This window comes from Elgaria multicarinata, chromosome 13 (genome assembly GCF_023053635.1).
Source record: "Elgaria multicarinata webbii isolate HBS135686 ecotype San Diego chromosome 13, rElgMul1.1.pri, whole genome shotgun sequence".
Classification (NCBI taxonomy): domain Eukaryota; kingdom Metazoa; phylum Chordata; class Lepidosauria; order Squamata; family Anguidae; genus Elgaria; species Elgaria multicarinata.
The window spans coordinates 16,015,376-16,028,733 of record NC_086183.1 but is presented as its reverse complement, the minus strand read 5'-3'; the positions used below and the strand labels follow the sequence as shown (position 1 = coordinate 16,028,733).

Genomic DNA, 13,358 nt, shown 5'->3' with positions numbered 1-13,358 from the left:
GGTTCTAGAACTTGAGGCTTAGGTGGCCTCAGTGGCATGGAGTGCCTTCTACCAACTTTGGTTGCTGGTCCAGCTATGCCCCTATCTGGACAGGAATAACCTGGCTTCAGTTGTCTAGTTGGCCAGAAGGTTCGAACATATGACTGGCCTGCTTGCATTGGCTGCCTGTATGTTTCCGAGCCCGATTCAAGGTGCTGGTTTTAATTTATAAAGCCTTACACAGCTTGGGACCACAATATCTGACAGAACGCCTCTCCCAACATGAACCTACCCGTACACTACGCTCAACATCCAAGGTCCTCCTCGGGATGCCTACTCCAAGGGAAGCTCGGAGGATGGCAACAAAGGAGAGGGCCTTCTCGGTGGTGGTTCTCCAATTACGGAATGATCTCCCCAACGAGGCTTGCCTGGCACCAACATTGTTATCTTTTCGGTGCAAGGTCAGGATTTTTCTTTTCTCCCAGGCATTTGGCAGCTCATGTTGAGTTTTAACTGACTCCAGAACTAACTTTGGCCTCGTTGAGAGTTTTAAAATTATTTTAAATGTTAGCTGTTTTTATGTTTTTAAATTTTGTATATTGATTTTAAATGTTCAGTCTTTTAATCTTTGTAAACTGCCCAGAGAGCTTCGGCTATGGGGCAGTATATAAATGTAATAAATAAATAAATAAATATAAATATCCAAATCCTCAAAAGCATCATCACCCAACAATGCACACCCAGCCTTCTAATAGGTACACTTGAAAGCCATTTTTTTATTAATTACAGGGATGTAATGTGATCAAGGGCCACTGATCAGAGGGCACGGTGCCTACAGCTTCAACTGCCATTCCCCAGGGTGAGCTTGTCAAACAGGTGCTCCCCCAGGCCATCCTGGGGCACTCCCAGGCGCCTCAGGTTAGCCAGGTGGTCTCCCAACTGCTTGATAGTCTCCACTTGTTCCTCCAAAAACTGGGACTGTAGGAAGTCACATAGCTGCACAGAGAAAGCAAGCAGGGAAGAGTGAAAGAACGGCTCAGGACACATCCCCAAAAAGCAGCCTAGATCTTCCTCCTCACACCCGTGATCTACTAGCTGACAAAATTCTGCGTGCTCCAGGAAGTGACTACCAGGGGGCCGGGTTGGCGTGGCCTCCTTCCTCAACCCTGTCCTGTCACTCTCCTTGGGCAGCGTCGTTTATTCCCGACACCGAGGAGGGAGAGCGGGTTTCTGAGCTGCCCCTGGCCTCTTCCTGGTGGAAGGCGACCAATTGCTGGTCGCCTTCCACCAGGTTCCACTCCTGAGTTGGCCACAGAGTGACGTTACATGGCGGAAGCGCCATGTTGATGTCACTGCCTTTGAAAAAGTCAGGGTAAATCCTCAAAACACAGCATTGTGGTGAAGCCCTGAGGTGGTTGTGAACCTGTGCCTGTGTAGTCTAACCAACGGGGCGCACATCCACAGTGGGACTTTCCCGATGTGTAGACAGCCTCCAGGAGGAGCAATACAATCAGTGGGTCAATGATGGGGCGGATGCTTTGCATGCAAAAGGCCCAATCCCCAGCAACCCTAATTAAAAAAAGGTCTTGGGTAGCATGGCTGGGATGGGAAAGGCCTCTGCTTGGGACTGCCTGGCTGCTGCCTGGCAGTGTAGGAAGCCCTGGGCTAGAGGAACCGAGTGTCTAAAATGAGGGAACTGTCTTTCCACGTGATCTGCTCTCTCCAAACCCAGGGGCCAGCTGGTCTCTAAGACGAGCTCCTCCGTTGTCTCCCTCCCTTCTCCACAAACATCTCTCCAGCTGTCCATCTTCCTCACTAACCCCAGGTAACCTACATGTGGATCCCTGTTCTCCGTAGCCAGTTTGTGCAAGTTCAGGAGAGCCTGGTTCACATTGAGTTCCAGCTGCAACGTACTTTGGATGGCTTCCAGGCTGGTGTCCCACTCGTCCCGGTCTGGCTTCTGCCAAGGAAAAATCAGGAAATCCGTTGTAGACACATATTAGGCATCCAGTATAATGGCAAATAAAGAACATGCCTGGTTTGCAGAATATCCTTACTGCTCTGGAGAACGCTTCCTTTACAAAACACCACCAGTCAAAACTAGGGGCATGTGTGTGTGTGAGAGAGAGAGAGAGAGAGACAAAGGTGTTTTGTTTTAAGCTGTCTCAAGAGCAATTCGTGCAAAGGACACATTTCCACTATGTTGGCTTAGTTTAACAGCCCTTGACAATAAACTCCAAAAGCATTTTCAATTGATGGAAGAAACTGATTCACTTACTTCTGAGTAAACACCTATAGAACTGACTTTTAATAGTGTGGTCACTCAGAAGCTTTCCTTTTTTTTAAAGTCTGAAACAGCAAACTGGAAAGAAGTGCTCTGCAACCCTATGCTTACTTCTGAGGTCTTACTTCTGTTGACTCAGAAGTAAGTCTCTATGTTCAATGGGGTTTACTCAAAGGTAAGCATGCATCTGATTTTAGTATGACTTGGATGTAAATGCAGTTGAAATCAATGGGATTTACTCTTGAGTAAGGGAACAGCAGATCTATAGTTTATGAACTTGAAGATGCACAGCTTTGCATGATTAAAGGAATGGAAGGTTGATCCTTCGCACTTGTGGACTACTAGGAAAATGGGTTTAAGGCTTGGAAATTAAGAAATTCATTAAAAAATTATGGAATAAACCAATCTGATTCAAACTTGGCATGCTGAAAGCCCTCCTTAAGAGCTATCACTGTGCCAATTTTGATCTCTTTATCTTTACAACTTATGCAGATGTAAGCATTTTGGTTACGTTGGAGCAAAGGAGGGGACCTGACCACCTTTATAGAAGAAATTAAAATTATTGTTCATCTTCCCACCCTTTGAAATGAGCAAAACAAAACAAACCTTCACTCCTCCTCCCCTGTAAACCTTTCCCAAGGGGCGGGGAAGAAGATTTCACCAGCGTAGTAGTGCTCCATGTAAAAAGATACATGAGCTGAAAGAGTGCTACAACGCACAGACATGAAAGTGCTCCAGTGCTCAACTCACTAAGGAACTGGAGGGGGAAACCATGGATGAAAACAGGATAAAAAAAGGAGGTGTGATGGAGTCCTTAATCCGATGGGTTTTTTTTAAATGGAATGTGCCGGGATCTCCTGCTGTGTGCAGGGAAAGCGGCGTGATAAAAATGGCCCCTGAATGGGCCACATGGTCTGTTTACTTTTTCTTTACACTCCAGGGAGAAAGAGGAAGTAATGAGAGACAAAAGCAGGGGTGGAGAAGCAATTTCCTCCTGTGTGATGATGCTCAGGATCAGGACCCTGCCCAGCCCTTCTTGTTTCTTGCCTGTATTCGAAAGAGGAAAGGGGTGATTCACACAGGAGAGTTCTCTACAATTTATGCACTTACATGTGTAATAGAAAATGCATTGGCCACCCTACCATGCGGCAACTAGAAGTACATTTGCAACCAACAAGGCCAGGCATTCACCTTCTTCTGAAGGCTCCAGGCAGGTTGCCTCTTCCTGCACAAGCCTAGGAACTACTCATAAAGGTTAAGTCATCCTGTTCAGCTTGCTACAATCCATCTCACCTAAATGAGATCAATCCTAGGTAGTCTCTCTTAGATACCTGGCAACAGAGTCCTTTCCATGGAAAAGCTGCTGCCACACCACTTCCATTCACACACACACACACACAAATGTATGAATGCGCATATATATACAAGGAAAGATGGGTGCAGGAATGCTGCGTTGGTGCCCCCACAGAAGATTGGTACTCGGTGCTTCAAATAAGTTGGGGGAAACAGCTTAAACTGCCACCCAAGTGCAATGTTCTAGACTTTGAGCTTCATCACACCAGCGTTATACTATGCAATCACTGCGAATTGCATGCAAAGGACTCCAATGTTTTCTACTTTTTTATTTATTTATTTAAGGATTTTTATGCTGCCATTCAGCCAAAAAAGGCTCTCATGGCGGCTTACAAAAGTATTTCTTGACAGTCTCTGCCCACAGGCTTACAATCTAAAAGACATAACACAAAAGGAAAGGGGATTGGGAGGGAGGAGGAGGAGGGGGGAAAGGAAAGGAAATTCAGGCACTACAATCTTAGTTGGAAAGTTCAGCAGTTACAGTTGACAGCAGGAGGGAGGGGGGCTCTCAGCTGGAGCTGTACCCAGGCACGGTGGAGAGGTGCCTGGCTGCTGCTTCCTCCCTCACTGGTGGCCTCTCCAGAGACAGTTGGTGGCAGGAGGGAGGGGGCTCTCAGCTGGAGCTGGACCCAGGCACGGTGGAGAGATGCCTGGCTGCTGCTTCCTCCCTCACTGGTGGCCTCTCCAGAGACAGTTGGTGGCAGGAGGGAGGGGGCTCTCAGCTGGAGCTGGACCCAGGCACGGTGGAGAGGTGCCTGGCTGCTGCTTCTTCCCTCACTGGTGGCCTCTCCAGAGACAGTTGGTTTATTATTACTTTATAATCTGCTTTCATTATGAAGTACTCTGTTGCATCCTGCTGTGATTGAGCTGCTTCCCTAAAAGAAGTGCTGAAAATAGAATCGCGGAAAGAGCGACTCTTCTTACACCCCCACAATCCCAAGGCTAATTTTAACATACTTCCTTGTCCTTCTCCGAGTGGCCACTGGGGGCACAGAAGGATGATTTTTAAACTTCAAATTAAACAAATGCTTGCATCTGCATAAGTTTTAAAGATAAAGACTTCAAAATTGGCACAGTAATAGATATTAAGGAGGGCTTTCAGTGTACCAAATTTGAATCGGATTGGGTCATCCATTGATTTTTTACATTTCCCCCTTAAAGCCTTTTCCTGGTATGCAAAGGATCTTAGGAGCGCCACCGCCTGGGGTATGATTTATCTAACAACAACAACAACAACACCTTTACCCTATGGGTATAATTAGAGGGAAACAGGTACGTGGGATGAAGCTCTTTAACACACACTGCAAAAGAGTAGCACAGCTTGCTTGGTATACCAACCCTCTAGCATATGCACTGGGAGACTAGCTGCCCAGGCCCAGCGGAGGCAGGGAATGATGGAGACTGGGGAAATTAACAGTTGCCAAATAAGGACTGGAAGAAGGAGGAAATGGCAAGGCAGGGGTTGGTTATATTGCCAATGCACCAAGGAAAGCTGAAAACAGAGAGCTACACAAGCCAAATGGGTAGATTCAGGGAAGCCAAGGAAAAGAAAGAGCAGGAGCAGTTACCATTTCCTGGCTCAAGAGGAAGGGCAGCCCTCAGGACTTCATTTCCCAGTGGGTCATGGATCGACAGGCTTTTGGTTAGCTGTGATAATAGAATTTGGGGGTGGAGAGCCTTAGAAGCAGGCCAGGGCTTTGCCTGGACCATAACTGCATTGAAGAAAACAGCAAACATAAGGAAAGGCAAAGGGGTGAGGAGGTAGGGGAGGGGAACTATCCCAAACAGTTACCCAAAAAGGTTTTGAATGGTGGTTAAAATAGGTGAGGTTGGCATGGGAATCTTTCATAGCAGCCATGCAGGATCTAGGGTTTTTTTTGGTGGTTGTGATGGCTTGGGCAAGACACCCTCCTTGGGCCACCTCTCTGAGTGGGTCTCCTTTGTTCTCACCACCACTGTCACCAGCTGCTCTTGCTCCTACTCATTGCTACCACTTGCTTGTTGGACAGGCAAAGTGCCAGCGAGCAAGGAAAAAGTGGCATCTACACCTCCGCCTTCTCACCACCCACGGTTAACACAGGAAGCTGCCCTTATAGTGAGTTAGACCCTTGGTGCGTCAAGCCCAGTATTGTTGACCCTGACTGGCAGCCATGGCTCTCCAGGGTTTCACGCAGGAGTTTTTCCAGCCCTACCTGGAGATGCCGGGGACAGGGCTGGCGCTACCATTAGGCCAGCTAGGGAGCAGACCTCAGAGGGGCACAGTACAGCCCTTTAAGGGTCACAGTTTTATACAAATTAGTAGTTTTAAGAAAAAACATACTAATTTCAAGTTTTGTGCTTTTTATTTTTTCTATGAAACGTGTTCTTAAAAATCAAAGTTGGCAATTTTTGGGTGTGTGTGCAAGTAGCTCGCCTTGCCTAGGGCGCAAAATAGTCTGGCACCGGCCCTGGCTGGGGATCAAACCTGGGACCTTCTGCATGCAAAGCAAGGGCTCTATCATACTGAGCTATGGACCCTCCCTGGGCCAGAGCAAGAAGCAGGTGAACAAGCAGGTTGCAAGGGTGAAGAGGAGGAGCAATGCCAGGGGACTCCTGTCCATGGGTCCCTGCTGGGAAGTTGGCCCTTGCCACCTGCCCTGGGTAGTAGCTTTCCAAAAAACGTTCTCAGTTCCCTGATTACCCATCATTTTAAAACTCAAAACCTGCAACTCTTAAGGAGGTTGCAAGCCTCCTGCAAGGCACCAAGAATGGTGATAAGGAGCTCACATGTTACACTACCATGTTGATTCAATGTACAGAAGCTGAGTTGGACTCCTTTAATAGGAGGTGATGCTTTCTCTCTAGGTATACAAGCCAAATGGATCTATGGCAAACAAGGCAACAAGGCTGTTCATGAATTTGGCCCTGAAAATGTGGAATAGGCAGCAGTGTGAAGTGGGGAATTGTGCTAGCAAAAGTGCACAAGGAATGAACACGGAAGCCATGCGGACGCCGGGATAACCTTAGAGTAGGGTGACCCTATGAAAAGGAGGACAGGGCTCCTGTATCTTGAACAGTTGTATTGGAAAGGGAATTTCAGCAGGTGTCATTTGTATATATGGAGAACCTGGTGAAATTTCCTTTTCATCACAACAGTTAAAGCTGCAGGTCCGCTGCCCTCTTTTAAATCTGGTCACTCTAGTATAGCTCCTGCAGCTTTAACTGTTGTGATGAAGAGGGAATTTCACCAGGTTCTCCATATAGACAAATGACACCTGCTGAAATTCCCTTTTCTATGCAACTGTTAAAGATACAGGAGCCCTGTCTTCTTTTTCATATGGTCTCCCTACCTTAGAGCTGACTTGAAACCAGCAAATGTGGTGTTGGCTGCTGAAACATGTAGGTCACCATGCTGCATAGTTTGAGACCTTTTCAGACCAACGACACCAATATATATAAAACATACAACATAGCATAAATTGTTTTTAAAACCATTAGAGTCCGACTGGACCAGAGCAGAAAGTAGATTAATTCACCTGAATGTCCTGGAGGACAATGCATCCTCCTCGTTTGTTTTGGTATTTTAAGAACTTCTCCGCATATTCCCTCTTCTTGAGGGACTCTTTCTTCAAGAATGCAGCTACATGTTTGAGTGCAACATCTTCACGTTGGAAATAGTAGGACTGGGAGAAAAACAGAACACTCAAATCAACAGGAGCTTTATGAGACAGCAATTTCACGCTATTTATTCCATCTGTGGTTCAGGTTCAGACAAAGGTATGCAGTTTTCTAGGTTCTCCAATGCTAAAGTATGGAAGCAAGTATGCAATTGGACAATTTATCATGGACATTCAGTTGGTCAGTTTTACTCATAAGTGCCAGAATTTCCTGACGGCCTCCTAAACGTTTTAGGAATGATCAATTAATTTCAATACAAAATGTCTGATGTTTATCATAACACATCTAACATGTCTTGTGTTAAAGCAATCCAGATTAATGGCTCTAAGTTTTAGATTTTCTATGAACTGATCTTGGGGCAATTGGTTTTTGCAATGAGCTCGAATATAAGTGACACCTGCTTGTAAGGGTGGGGCCGAAACACACTACCAGATTTGTTTCAAATTGCAAAGATATTTCTTGGGAGAAGGAGTGTCTGGATTTCAGGCAGGGTTGGTGCCAGGTTTGAGGAGATCCCCCCAAATCTTGCTAGACCCCTGACACCAGTACCCACCCACCCCCATTACAGGCCATGGTAGCAACACCACAATTTGCAGCACGTAGCTTGCAAGTTCTCTGGCATTTTAATCCCCCCCCCCACGATGCCCCAATGTAGCATCATTTCAGGCCATTTGTAGAAATTTAAAATGGTGGATGGCTTGGAGCTGCCTGCCATCAAACCCAAACATGACTGGGGAGAATAGGCAGACAGGAGCACCCAATCCACAGGAGCCCTCTAGGTCCGTGGTAGCTGCCTGACCATTCTGCAATTCCTTTTGCCATTTCTTTCCATCCTAACTCAACTCTCTTGGCCTGACCACTGCCTAATAGTCTCTGTCCTCCTTCTTACTGGCTTACTCTGATTTTCTCCACCCACCATTCCCTCTGGCCTCTGATTATTCCTACACTTCTGTTACACGGGACCATTGGACATGACTTGGGGTAATGACATCAGGCCACGAGCCATGGAAATTCTGGAGAGATTAAGAAGTAGGCACTTGCCATGGAAAGATAGACGTAGCTGGCATACAGCTCCAGGTTCACCATGTTGTTCACAGCATCCTCACAATCCATGTGATAGTTCTGGTGCACCTGAGAATCCATGTCAAGACTCAACCCGAAGCTGGTGGGCAAAAGTCTTCTAGCTAAATAAAGGGCAATCCCAACTCCATGCGTTGAAAGTTTCTTCAGAACTGCCCCACCACCATAGCTGATGGGAACGTTCAAAGCAGTAAGCTCAGATCACAGGAAGAAGCCATTCAGTAGAAAAGGCAGGTGCCCATAGTTACTAGGAGGAGGAGCTTGGCTAAGCAATGAAGTGCACAAAGGTTGCTATGGTGCTTGAGAAGACAGGCTGATACCAGGGAAAGCATCCAGCAAGCCCAGCAGAGTGTTGGTCCTGCCGTCACTTAGAGCTTTATCACGCCAGCGTTATACTGTGCAATCACTGCGAATTGCGTGCAAAGGACTCCTAAGTTTTCCATCTTATAATCTGCTTTTATTGTGAAGTACTCTGAAGTTTTCCAGTTTATAATCTGCTTTGGCTGTGAAGCACTCCCATGCATCCTGCTTTAATTGTGCTTCAAAGGCAAAAGAACCAACCTATTTTGGTACTACTTTTGGAGCGAATCATTTGTTGTATTCCGAGCGGCCACTGGGGGCACAGGAGCAATATTTGATACGTTTAAAGAAAAATTAAACAAATGCTTACATCTGTGTAAGTTTTAAAGATAAAGACATCAAAATTGGCACAGTAATAGATATTAAGGAGAGCTTTAAGCATACCAAATCTGAATTGGATTGGGTCAGTTCTGTAGATCCGTTCAGAAAGTAAAGCTTGGATGTACCATGCCTTCTCACTGGGAGTGCGAGGAGCCCTACAACTGGAGGCAGCCCACGTGGGAACGTTCTCCTTGGGACATTTTGTTTGGTCTTCTATCTGGCTGTAGCAGAGAGAGCGGGAGCACAATGGGACAGCAAGGCCCATGCCTTCAGCGGAGTGAACAGCTTCCATTTGCTTGCTCCCTCCCTGAATGGCTTCCATTCCAGCTGGTCATAAACACTATGATGTCACTAAGAACTTTTGCCTGCCTTTGCTGCCTTCTCTCCCCTTTCAACCTTCTTGAATCATGTCTTTTAGAGTGTAAATCTGAGGACAGGGCTACCTTGTTTGTAATCTGTGCAGATTGCTTAGTAAATGGTAACTGCTTTATAAATTATACATCACATGGGGAGTAATTATAGCCCATCATCCACAAGAAGGGGGTTACTCCTTGACCAGTGAGTCAAAAGATTCCCCGGAAGATTTGTCTGGTGGCAATACACCCCAAACTCTGGTAGAAGTTTCTTACTGGGGGCTTATGTAACTAGGGGCTACTCTATTTCCTAATTTATTTTAGAGATTTTTACCTCGCCCTACAAAACAAGGTCCCAAGAAGGTGATAAAGAATCCAAGTACTATGCAAGCAATTTAAATACTGAAAGCAGTGAAATCTAAGAGCAGAGTTATGCTATCAGCAAAGACAAAAGAGATTCATTAAAACAATTAAAAGGACTGGACGGAAGGGCAACAAAATAGGCACCAGCAAGCCTCCCTGGGGACAGCATCCCGTAATCTGGCAGCACAGTAGCTATTAAGCATCATCACATGGGGAAAAATTGTGTTTTTTTACCGTAGCTTCTCTGCCCCCGTTTTTGTCCCTTATTACTTCTTGTTTCTTCTCAGAGGGGAAAGAGGAAGTAAACAAAGACCACATGGCCCATTCAGGGGCCATTTTTTATCATGTCACTTTTCCTGCACACAGCAGGAGATCAAAGCACATTCCGTTTTTTAAAAGGTCAGATCAAAAGGGGTCACCCCACAGGGGCACCCCTTTCCTCCCTCCACCACCTCCCTACCTCCAAGTAAGCCTCTTCCCCCAGATCAGGGAAAAAAGGATTTCTCCCAAGGTTTGATGTTGATCCCGGGCTTGCGAGCAGGCAGCTGCTTAAAGGCCCCAACTGAAGCGAAGGAAGGGAAAGCGTGTCACCCCTCCACTCCTCACTGCTCCACTCTTTCCCCTTTAAGGGCCCTGATTGGAGCAATGGGGGGTAGGGGGTGGAAGTGTGCTTTCTCAGACGTTATAGAAAATGATAAAAAATGCTCCCTGACACCAAGGATAAAACAAAATCCTGGACAAATCTGGGGAATTCCTGACAGTGGGTCACCCTGCCATCTTCATTGCTTAAGACTGTCCCTCTAGAGCCCACCTTGTGGTCCAGAGGCATTCATGGGAAAAGAGGACAGCCCCCCCATCCCAAATGCCAATAAGAAATTGTTATTTAACAAAAATAGTAGGGGAACTTGAGCCCCTTGGCAGCAAGAAAGGTCTCTGAGGGCACCCTGGTGTTCACAGGCACCACGGTGCCTCCCCTTTTACTGGGTCTCAGTAAATCCCTATTCATTCTCATCTCATCCTTAAAAGTGGCCCCATATTGCCTCTAGCCATGGATCTATTTCTCATTGCCAGTTCATTCAGTAGCACCTAAAACACAAAGTAGCCCCAGCCCCACAGATGAGGTGAGTAGGGTGACCATATTTTGGAAACCAAAAAGGAGGACAAAATGGCCGCCCTCAGGAGGCGTGGCCACCCCAACATGCCCACCCCCAAGGCGGAGCCAATTCAACATGCCAGGCCCCCAAGGGGATGTGGCCTTGGTCACATTTATTTATTTATTACATTTTTATACTGCCCAATAGCCAAAGCTCTCTGGGTGGTTCACAAAAAGTAAATGATAGCAACCAATGAGTAGCAAAGGCACACAACTACTATAATAATATACTAAATACTAAAAAAAGAATTAACACTTATATAAAACTATTTCTTTATTTTTATAGCATAATAAACAACCACAACAGTCATAGAACACATTAGAATAGTGGTTCCCAATCTATTACTGTCATGAAATGCAGGAAAAAGGGACAGAACTACAACAACACTTCCCTTAACATAGATTTCAACTTTGAAAAACTGTATAACTTCTTGTCCAAGGCAGAAATAATCTGGACATACTGTAATTCTTAATTTTAAAGTTCAGTTGTGTTGAACACGAAAGAATCCACATTAAGTGTATGTTCAACACAATAAAATAAAACCACCTTCAAAGCAGTTAGCTACAATTCACAGGCAAGTCCCTTTTAAATGCAATCTCAAACACTTCACTTACTTCAGCTCACCCTAACAACAAACCTGCCACTACACAGTATAGCATAAGTATATGGATTTAAAGCATCCATTTTTCAGAAGCAGGTAAGATTCAAGACTCAAGTACATTTTACACAACTGTTTCCTTGTCTGGAGAGCTATGTAGAAACAGTGAGTAGCAATGAAGACGCATGGCAGTTGTTAGATATCAAGATGTATATCACATGAAAACACTTTCAGACAACATGTAAAATTACTGGCAAGAAAGTGCTAAGGTTTAGAATATGTCTAAAGTCATGAATGGCCACCTTTGTAACTTTGATCTGGCATTTGCTATGCACTGCATAGCTACTGGGTTTAAACGCCCAGAGCAGTTTGCATTAAAGATAATGGTTTTCGCAGGTTCAATGCTAATCTATTGTTAGCATCTATGCCAAGTTCTACATTTAGGAAATAGAAACCAAAGGCACAGTTACAAAATGGGGGATACTTGGCTCAGCAATACTACAAACGAGAAGGATCTTGGAATTGTTGTAGATCCCAAGCTGAATATGATTGAGGAGAGACATGATAGCACTCTTCAAATACTTAAAAGGTTGTCACACAGAGGAGGGCCAGGATCTCTTCTCGATCCTCCTAGAGTGCAGGACACGGAATAACAGGCTCAAGTTAAAGGAAGCCAGAGTCCAGCTGGACATCAGGAAAAATTTCCTGACTGTTAGACCAGTATGACAATGGAATCAGTCGCCTGGTGAGGTTGTGGCCTCTCCCACAATAGAGTCATTCAAGAGGCAGCTGGACAACCATCTGTCAGGGATGCTTTAGGGTGGATTCCTGCATTGAGCAGGGGGTTGGACTCGATGGCCTTGGAGGCCCCTTCCAACTCTGCTATTCTATGATTCTATGATCTCCATGGCACAAGGAATTATATTGGGGTGTGGAAAAGTAAAGGATAACCGGCATTATTAATATCATATTATCAGCATCACCAAGAGAAGGAGAAGCATTATTAATATTGGGATCACCATCCATTATCATCATCACCAAGAGAAGGAGAAGTATTATTAATATTACCAACACCATCCATTATCAGCAAGGTTATTTTTTTCCAGGGACGTCTTGAAAACTTGCAAATAGCCAGTTTTAAAGTGGCTGAAGCAATGAAGCCCCCCCCGCTCTCAATCTGTTAAAGATACAGGAGCCCCGTCCTCCTTTTCATATGGTCAGCCTACATTATCATCATCATCATCATCATCATCATCATCATCATCATCATCTCTTTTTACTTCCCCATATTTGTTTGCAACTGACCTGAGGCATTTTCCTCCTTCATTTCCTTACCTCCTGGTAACCAAGGTTATTTTTTTTTCAGGGACTCTTGAAAACTTAATTGCAAATAGCCAGTTTTAAAGTGGCTGAAGCAATGAAGGTCCCACCTCTCAAGCTCTAGCCTCCCCCCCGCGCCTTTCCCTAGCCCTACGTCCAAGCCTCTCCCCCCTCCTCCTCACCACCCCCATGCCAAGTTAAGGAGGATGGTGGCCTTGCCTCGGCCTACCTTTTCCCATGTTGCAGCTGCCGCCTCCTGCTACTGCCTGGTCCGTGGCTGTAATGTCCTCGTTCTCCTTCCTTCCGCATTCAGTGCTGGTCCATGCACTGCTGCCGGCCCTCTCTTCCAGCCCACCACGTTGTCCTTGGCACCTTGGCCCACCACCGCCAGGCCCCCACCACGGCCACGCTGCTTCCCCGCCCCGATGCTTCTTTTGCAGCCCCGCCGAGTAGCCGAGCCGTGTCTTGTCTTGGTGGCGGCGGGGCGGTGGCACAAGCGGTGGCAGCTTGTCCTCCACCACCCCCATCTCGCCGCC

The 13,358-nt window shown here is 46.0% G+C and overlaps 1 protein-coding gene across 1 annotated transcript; it reads right to left on the bottom strand.

Moving 5' to 3' along the window:
• Nucleotides 1-819: 819 nt before the first annotated feature.
• On the bottom strand, nt 820-8,422 carry LOC134407848 (ferritin heavy chain A-like). Its single transcript, XM_063139795.1, has 4 exons — nt 8,315-8,422; nt 7,132-7,278; nt 1,814-1,939; nt 820-975 (listed from the first exon to the last, which is right to left on the bottom strand). Exons 1-4 carry the CDS (start codon nt 8,414-8,416, stop codon nt 820-822), a joined length of 531 nt encoding a protein of 176 aa, XP_062995865.1. The 5' UTR covers nt 8,417-8,422.
• Between the last annotated feature and the right edge of the window lie 4,936 nt (nt 8,423-13,358).

Bases quoted from the DNA above. Each gene is read 5' to 3' on its own strand.
- LOC134407848 (XM_063139795.1), bottom strand. From the start codon at position 8,416: ATGGATTCTCAGGTGCACCAGAACTATCACATGGATTGTGAGGATGCT. The intron at 1,940-7,131 runs GTGAATTAATCT...TTTCCTTGGCAG, and splicing joins TTGTCCTCCAGGACATTCAG to AAGCCAGACCGGGACGAGTG. The intron at 976-1,813 runs GTAGGTTACCTG...TTCTCTGTGCAG, and splicing joins CGGAGAACAGGGATCCACAT to CTATGTGACTTCCTACAGTC.